At 35.4% G+C, this 8755-nt stretch overlaps 2 protein-coding genes across 4 annotated transcripts; both read right to left on the bottom strand.

Moving 5' to 3' along the window:
• Positions 1–202: 202 nt before the first annotated feature.
• LOC139104677 (small ubiquitin-related modifier) lies at positions 203–2272 on the bottom strand. The gene is made up of 5 exons (XM_070660301.1): positions 2129–2272; positions 1877–1945; positions 1702–1779; positions 1284–1355; positions 203–1058 (listed from the first exon to the last, which is right to left on the bottom strand). Exons 1-5 carry the CDS (start codon positions 2141–2143, stop codon positions 999–1001), a joined length of 294 nt encoding a protein of 97 aa, XP_070516402.1. The 5' UTR covers positions 2144–2272; the 3' UTR covers positions 203–998.
• Positions 2273–2596: 324 nt separating this feature from the next.
• On the bottom strand, positions 2597–8182 carry Cyp4aa1 (Probable cytochrome P450 4aa1). Of its 3 annotated transcripts, none has more exons than XM_070660282.1 (7): positions 7740–8182; positions 4984–5152; positions 4394–4771; positions 4169–4232; positions 3370–3902; positions 3045–3224; positions 2597–2939 (listed from the first exon to the last, which is right to left on the bottom strand). In XM_070660282.1, exons 1-7 carry the CDS (start codon positions 7755–7757, stop codon positions 2776–2778), a joined length of 1506 nt encoding a protein of 501 aa, XP_070516383.1. In that variant the 5' UTR covers positions 7758–8182; the 3' UTR covers positions 2597–2775. The 3 variants fall into 3 exon arrangements, with proteins under 3 accessions (XP_070516383.1, XP_070516385.1, XP_070516384.1); XM_070660284.1 differs by lacking the exon at positions 7740–8182 and adding an exon at positions 6919–7170; XM_070660283.1 differs by lacking the exon at positions 7740–8182 and adding an exon at positions 6708–6908.
• Between the last annotated feature and the right edge of the window lie 573 nt (positions 8183–8755).

Below are 8755 nucleotides of genomic sequence, written 5' to 3'. Positions count from 1 at the left end.
GTTTATCTTTGCGTCCTTTTAATAATTAAACGTCATACTTTTATTTCACCACAAATTTTATAAAAATTGCCACACTTTTTTTTTTAGTATTTATTTTATAAATCTGACATACATGTTTTTCCTATCATATGTTTATATATATAAATTTGGTATTTTTGTTGCAAAGATAAGTTACGTTATGGTTTAAGGAAAAATCTTTGAGTGAATTTTACTGGGGAGCATTTATATTTTTTATTATCGTTATTATATCAAAAATGCACGATTAGTACATACTGAGAATATTGCAAAACTATCCAAGAGAATGAAACGAATTTTGCCAATTCTACACGTTCCCAGTCTTAAATGTTACGCAAACTTCTCATTACTGTTACAATTGTAAAACAAAATTTTATAATTACTAGGTTTATTGTACTTTAAACGTAACAATTTTGTTATATCATGTACACATCGCTTTTTGTATTTATAAAAATGAGTTGAAAAAAAATGTGAAGATTTTTAAAGACAAGTTTAAATGGGCAAAGGATCATTGCCAATGCCAAATGCATTTATAATAACGTAAGTTCAATTATTCTACTTCTGAGAATTGCCCTGACGACACATACGAAAACGGACACACAGTATACGATACTACGTTGTGACTGCCCGTACGCATGATTTATAAAATAACCCGGGAATTTGTTGTCTAATTTCTCCGGACGACGATTTGCCTTGATACAGGAATGTAAGACAACACACTTTACAATATCGTACGTGAAATCAGGAAATTACATCTTGTTTAATCATTTGTATGCATGTGTATATTATGTGTATGTGCATGTGTATATGGATGTGTGTATATGTATGTACGAGAATGTCGCACTGCGCGGACGCCCGCGTGTGTGTGTGTGTAAATACGCATACTTATAAACTTGTCCATCTTTTTTTTGTTTTTTTGTTATAATAGTCACTTTCACTTTATAAAATATTAGAACAAAATGATCATTCTCTTTTTAACTTAGTTAACGGCCACCTGTTTGTTCTTGATAAACTTCGATGACATCATCATTTTCCATCTCCAGCTGAAAACAATAGACTTTGTCAAGAATATCTTAAAACGAGTTAAAAGTATTAAAAAATTTATAATGTTTAGATTATTTTTTGCATGTATAGTAGATAGATTTTAAAATATTGTACAAAAATGTTCATACAATATATTCTTGACTTAAGCAACTAATTACAAAAATGTTACTAAAATAATATACAATGTATTCTACTGATTTCCAATGAGTCATAATTTGATTTACCTGCTTTGGTGTTTCATCATCATTGATTCTTTTACCATCAAAGAGAAACCTAAGTGAGGTCATAGGTACACCCTAAACAAAATCAAGATTATTACAGCATGAAGATTACTTTCAAAGAAGTGACAAAAGGGATATTTTATGTTCTTATATAAAAGAAACTGTTTTTCAAACAATTTAAATTTAAAAATTGCAAGAATATTATCAAACAGAAATCAACAACTCTTGACATTCAAGATAAAGGACTGTGGCATTGTAACTTAAAGCATAAAGTTTCAAAAATGTATTGTATACCAAAAGTAAAGTATCTTTTATAGTCCAAGTTTAATCGCATCACTTTTTATAAAGCCAAGCATGTGATAGCAGGATATACTAAGATTAAAAAAATTAAAGGTGGAAAAGAGAGAAGAGAGACACTTACCACGCGATCGCTGTATGATTTTTTCAGCTTGCCCATCTGCGTGGTCATCTTTACCCTAAAATGAATTTCATTGCTGTCCTAAAAAAAAAAAACGAAATCTCAGGGGGTTGTTACGTGCGCGCGCGCGCGCTCGCGAGTAGTCACACAACCGGCGTTTCGTTGGTAGCTCACTTACGTTTCCAACGACTTTGAGCTTAATGTATTCCGAGTTCGCATCGCCTGGGCCGGCTTCGGGTTTCTGTTCCTAGTGGGCACACACGATAAGGTTAGACCGTAGGTCGAAGTTTCACGGGGAAGAACGCGGAACGACGGCCGTTCCCGGTACGGGGAAAATCGCGAAATCAACGCTGCCCGCGATCGCGATCGTCGCAACCGCGACGCGGCGAAATCACGAAGACGCAAACAGCGCACACGCAGGGCTACTTACCTGATTGTCGGACATCGCTATTCAATTAAGTTACAACTGGCTACAACGAGCTGCTTCACCACGCGCCAGAAACGCTAACCAAACACAAGCTCGCAATATGGCGCCGCGCTTTTGTCAGTCTCACAAGCCTATTCGCCTCTTGTACCGGGATGGAACCGCCGGGAACGAAGAACCGTAACGGTCGGCACCGTTCATAAATCCATCCAGTTTTCTCCTTGCGACGCGTGGGATACACACGCACGTATATGCATACATGTATATATGTAACGTACTATTTTCATAAAGAATTTTCCGTGCAATTATGCATACGTTTACTGAAAAGTTTCTATAGTTTGGTGCATATCTTTGTCACATTTTACAGATTATCTATCAGCGTCTATTAAAAAGAATTTGACGACGATCGGTATGCATTTTAAAGATTTCGGGCAGTATATATTCGACGATTTTAATAGTATCACTCTTGCACGAAGCAAATTAATTTTTTTATTGTACATTTTTGTACTTTATATGTAAAAATTGAGACATATTCTTACAATACAACTTACATAATAATTTTTTTTTATGATTAACAGCAACACAGCGGGATATTTATGTGCATTTTGTTTATGAAGCCGGTTAATTAATGTGAATCTTTCGGTTCATGTCGCTTAATTATCGCGCGCTCTCACTTTTACCCAAAGTCCACCATGTGCTCTAATTGTCATTCGAAACTTGGGTATTACTTTATCTTTACCGAGGATCGATTCTAATCGGCATTTTCTCAAAATTGCACTGATGACCGATTTCATTTCGAGTGTAGCGAACTTGTATCCTAAAAACATACATGTATGAATGCACATATATTTAAATAAAAAGTTAAATCTATCTTGCGATATTGAGAAAAAATATCTGACAGATATTGATTCGTTTTTCTTACCGATGCAGTTGCGAGGTCCAGCACTAAATGGTATATAAGCGTAAGGATGTCTTCCCTCGGAGTTTTCAGGACTAAAACGTTCCGGCTTGAAATCGTGGGGGTCAGGAAAGTGATGAGACAATCGATGCGTGCAGTACGGTGCTATGAATACGCCACAACCAGCTGGTATTACATATTTTCCTGTGCGATACAAAACGTAAAGCGTGATAACAAAGTGCTTTTAATTGTAATTGATTTGTAAATTTTTATTGCCACGAAACGTTTTTATGTTTATTAAATATTTAAATATTATGTAATATTGAAGTTTCTCCTTTTTAGGTCTAACCTATTCTCACGTCCTCTCCAAGTGTCCTGGCAAAGAACGGCACACTGGGATATAGCCTCAGAGATTCCTTGATGCACATATCCAAGTATTTCATTTCTCCGAGATCCTGCATAGTCGGTGATCGTCTGTCATCACCAAAGATTTCTTTCAATTCTGCTACGCACTTCTCTTGCCATTTGGGATTGTTTGCGAGAAGAAAAAGCGTCATCGCAGCAGCGGTGCCGACCGAGTCCTGGCCAGCCAGCATAAACGTGCAACACTCCTCGATGATATCCTTCTCGGTGAACCAGGGATTCTTCTCACTGATCTCGACCATGTACTCGAGCAGAGACATTTTTTTAATCGCACTATCATCGGCGATAACGTTGCCGTTTTTTCGTAAGAATTCGCGCTTCTCCTTCATTTTTTTAAAGCAAAAGTCAAATAGATCTTTCTGCTGCCGTTCCTCCGTTTTTCCAGCTGCTGTCAATCGGTAAACCCAGTCGATTAGCAACCACGGCCGTGCAAATCTATACGGCACCATGACTTGGCCTCTGTTTTTAAAATATATACAAGGTTAGTGATCGCTGTTACCTTTATACAAGTTTTATATGCAAGACTAAATTTTATATATCGATATTTATAAAGTCACTAAAAAATATTAAAAAGCTAAATTTCTTAATTTAATTCAGATAAATTATTTTGTAGAGTTCAAACATTTATAGAGCTTAATCATTTATCACATACCACGGAGTTGAATAACAAAGTTTTCTAATCGGATTAATTATCGTTTTAAAATTTAGATTATACTGGTACTCACTTTCTAAATGGCGTGTCGTCCTCACTGCCCTTATTTTCACTTATCGGAGTACCCAAAATTGTTTCTAAAATAAACATTCTTGTGTTAGATAATTTATATTTTTTGTTGAGTAATCGCGCGAAGATATATTCTTAGCTAATAAAACAGACGTCTTTCCGCGCGATTGTCACCATAAAAAAAAGAAAAAAAAATTATCCTCGAGCAGAAGTAATTTGCATTACGTACCAATCAATATATCATAGACCGAGTTGTTGATGAACACGGTGACGTTTATATCTTCTCCGTCCTTCTCGAGTAATTCGTCGACTAAACGATTGGCGTATTGAGAGAACGTTCCGATGAACTTCTCGAGCACGTGGCGGTGGAAGGCAGGTTGTAAGATTCTCCGATGTACTTTCCATTTGTCGACGTCCCGGGTAACCAAGCCCTTGCCCAGAAAATTATCTAACAGCTTGTAAAAACGTATCTTCCGTGTATGCTTCATACTGCTCAGTACTACTTGAATGTCCTGCGGCTCGAGAAGCGCAACAAACGGCACGACCGTCAACCATATTCGTACAACTCGTCCGTAACTCTGCGCCTCGTTTGTCATCCTTTCAATCACTAGGAAATCAATGTCTTTTAGATTTAGATATGCACTGATCATTTTTCAATAGAACACGTTAAAGATTTTTTTATTTATAAGTCGCTGTCGATATTTATGGTATGAAAGCAACATAAAAGTTTGACAATTAGGTAAGATGTACAGGAATGCAATTTTTATTATTTAATGATAGTGATAATAATTTTTCTTTTAGTGGCACTGAATTACTTACGATTCCCTTCGAAAAGAGCATTCGCGTTGCCAAGAATGGGCACCGTCTTCGGTCCATCGAGGGTAAAGATGAATCTGAAGATTCTGATGTAATTCTTCAAAGCGTATATTACATAGATAGCAACTAGGAAGGCAAGGTAGGTCCACATTTCTCCTGATATACGGTTTAACTGCAAGAAATATAATTTTTATGTCAGTATTACATAATTTATTAATTGTAATGAAAAATGAATAAGAATATTCCTGCTTGGTAATAGATGTAATCAATCATTAGATTTATTCTCGTATATTTTCAGGAAGACAAGAACTCTGAAATTAAATATGTAAATGAAGAATCGACGAAATACTACTTCAATGCAGTTGCGTTTTTCTACGCAATTTTAATTTATTATATTAAACAAAGAAGAATATTCTTTTGAATTAACGATGCTTCCGTGTTGTACTAATTACTATCGGCAAGACAGCAAGATATGAAAATAGTGAGGTACAAAATCTTTACTTATTTTTCAATTTTAAATAGTTATTAATAAATACTGTGGTTCATACAGCACATAAATAATAAATAGGCAATAAAGTTTAATCAGCAATTTCTACACGATGCGTTAATAATATGCGTCATAAATGTGTCACGAGTGTAATGTCACGAACGTAAAAAAAAGCACTGAAAAGTGAAAAAGAAAAAGGATACAAATAGTGTTCAAGTTTTCCTTCTTGATTAAACAATTATTTTTACTTTGCAGTGTTTTAAAAGTATTTATTAGCACTATTATGATTTAATTAATTATTTAGTTTTACAAAAGCAAGCTTGTCGAATAAAGTTTTTTCTTTTTCAAATTTAGCAACTTCTCAATTGTGATCTGTTGTCTTCTACACTTGCGATGATTCCTGATGTCACAATATCACAACAGAACGTTGGTTTATACAGAAGGAAACTGATAGCAAGGTAAATTGTTATAACATAAAAAAAATTTTTTTGCTGATACAGTAAACCGATTATTATAACAATTGATTTCTTATAACAGTTTATATGCTGTATCAGCAAATTTTTTTTTTTTGTTTTCAATATGACATATGTATTTAATAACTTCGTTATGAATAGCATTGGTTTGTCCGCCGACTTCCACCAGGACATTTACTTCCTCACATTAACAATTCAGATCAAAAATACGTATTAATTGGCGTAATCGAATCGTGGAAGTAGAGTGTGTTTCGCTTATACGGATTGCATGTTTAATATTAGGTTTCACAAGAGGAATAAACCGGAAATATTACAATACACAAAAGCACAAGTCATCATTAATTTAAGAAGAATTTGCCCTTTTAAATTCTTCACGCGTACCATAATCTATTTAAAATAAACTAAAGAATTTTTTTTAGCAAATAGAAAAGTAATTTTTTTAAATGGTGTGAAGAAACCCTTGACATTTTATAAAATCGTTTTATACTTAAAAAGGTGTTTAGAATTGGTAAAAATTCTCAAACTAAAATATATAAAAGAAAAAAAGAAATAGTACAAGAAACGTATTTTTTTTTAATTATATTTAATTAAAAAAACGTGGATTTTTTGTGCTATCTAAAGAAAACTTATCTAATATATATTTACTCATTTCTTTATCTGCACGATTAAACTAATTTATATTTAAATGTAGAACGATGAAGTTTTCACTGTTTCTTGTCTTAGGGGTTTGTTCACTGTTACTTATTTTTGAGAAAGCAGTCACTTACAGTTTGTAGAAAGTTATTATAGGACGTGATGCTTCAAATTCGATGCACAAGTGCTCACGTAAAAATCATATAATGTATCAAGTGAAAGTTATCAATGTGACATCGATCAACCAACTCGCGTCCATTCTTATGATGTCTGCGTACTTATAAGATCACGTATGCAATACATTCCTCCCCACCGGAAAGAAAAAATACATCATATATGTGTTACCAGTAATCACTTCGTTTCATATCGCCGCCCACAATTTCTTCTTGTATCACATTTATGTGTCCTGATGTTTAAAATAATCTTAATGAAGTAATGCAATCTTTTCTTTCCTTCGTCAGCACTTTCAATTCTTTCAAATACCAATTCTGTCTAAGAGACTGAAACTTGCTCGCAACAACGATAGCCGTTTATTGCTTTATCATTCCTGCTAGTTTAAAATAACGATTTTTAATTTTACAATCTTTGCATCCGTCTTTTCAATCATTTATCTATAATTTTCCTGTTTACAACACGCGCATTGGCTCATCTAATCACCCTACATAGTGCATAATTGGCAAAGATCGCTTTTTCTATTCAGTAGTATTTATCGCTTTGTGTTTTTTTTTTTTTTTTTTTTTTAAACGCCTGTAACTGTTAATGTAGATATAATCCGTAATGTAATTATCAAATATCTCGTTTATTACTTAACTTATTTATAAGCTTATAAAAGTTTGTTCTACAATATATTTGCAATGGAATAGTACGTTTTAATTATATTGCTATGTTGATTGATAATTACATCAATATAACAGCGACATAATTCAAGCATAACACACATTATGCAACAAGTATCTTTGCTTCGCGAAATTATCATTGTTACGGAATATCGCGGCGTCGCGGTCGTCCTTGATTCGAAAAGAAAGAATTCGTTTTACGCAGCGTGGCAAAACGCATGTCGCGTGCGTGGAATCGGTCTTCAGTTCGGTCGCGATCGATTTAATTCTGCGAATTGTTAATGCCACGACAGGTCAGGAACACTCGGTGTGATACTAATGCACTCTTACCTGTTGTAGCAACGCCATGAAGCCGTCATAGCCCTCCACGAGGGACCAGGGGGTCACATTCGTCGGCGGAAGATATTCGCGCGACTAGGACTCTACATTCGCGATTGAAACTATCAACGGACTAAACCTTGCCACCTGCCTATCGCCGGCTTATATGTATGGGGTAGACTGGAGATCGGTCTGTTTCGCAGCAATAAGCTCGTAGCCCATCTCTCGCAGTTGAAATTGGCAATTAGCATCCGGATCACGTATAGCGTAATGCGCGCGTGCAGGCGTGCCGAGCGATCAAGCAGAGCGCCTCCGGGAGTTCGACCTCCGAAGTGGCGAAACCAGGCGGGGTGAGGCGAAGTGAAGTGCCAAAGAAGATGCCGTCACAGAACGAGGAAAACTCAAGGAAACGGCCTCAAGGCAAGGCGATTCTACAAATCGCGCGCGATGCATTATTCAACCCGGAAGCGGTTGCTCGCTTCATTTTTGGCGCGTCGCTTTTCGCCGCTTGTAAGACAGATGCTTTTCGCTCAATTTTCCGGGTGTGCTGCCACGGGACCTTTGCAAATCCTCATTTCGAATTCGATGCGAGAGCACGCGTACGCAATAAGTCGTTAGACCGTCTCATTGACGGCTTTAATTCTTTAATCTCTCGACGCGGAAATGATTAATGAAAAATTATAACGCGTTTAGATAACTTCATTCTTTTACAGCTTTAGATAACAAGGAATATATTATTATTAGAGGTAGGAAACTAGATTGTGATAAGTTGTTAAAATTAATTTTTTTAGCAGTGCAGATTGTTATTGTTCTTAGATATCAGATAAACGGATGAGATAATAATCTTTAGGCATTTAAATATTTATATAAAATAAACTAATTTATATCCACGTGGTAATTTGTACAATGTAAAAGCGATAAGTAGTCTGCGGCTTTTTTTTTAATGATAACAAATTTATTAACCGTATACTGATAATTCTTGCAAAACTGATGAGCATCGCGCGGAAGCAGGCGTCCTCTGATTTTCA

The sequence above is a fragment of the Cardiocondyla obscurior genome, linkage group LG08 (assembly GCF_019399895.1).
Source record: "Cardiocondyla obscurior isolate alpha-2009 linkage group LG08, Cobs3.1, whole genome shotgun sequence".
NCBI lineage: Eukaryota > Metazoa > Arthropoda > Insecta > Hymenoptera > Formicidae > Cardiocondyla > Cardiocondyla obscurior.
The sequence above is the reverse complement of the archived record's forward strand: the minus strand, read 5'-3'. Positions and strand labels throughout refer to the sequence as shown.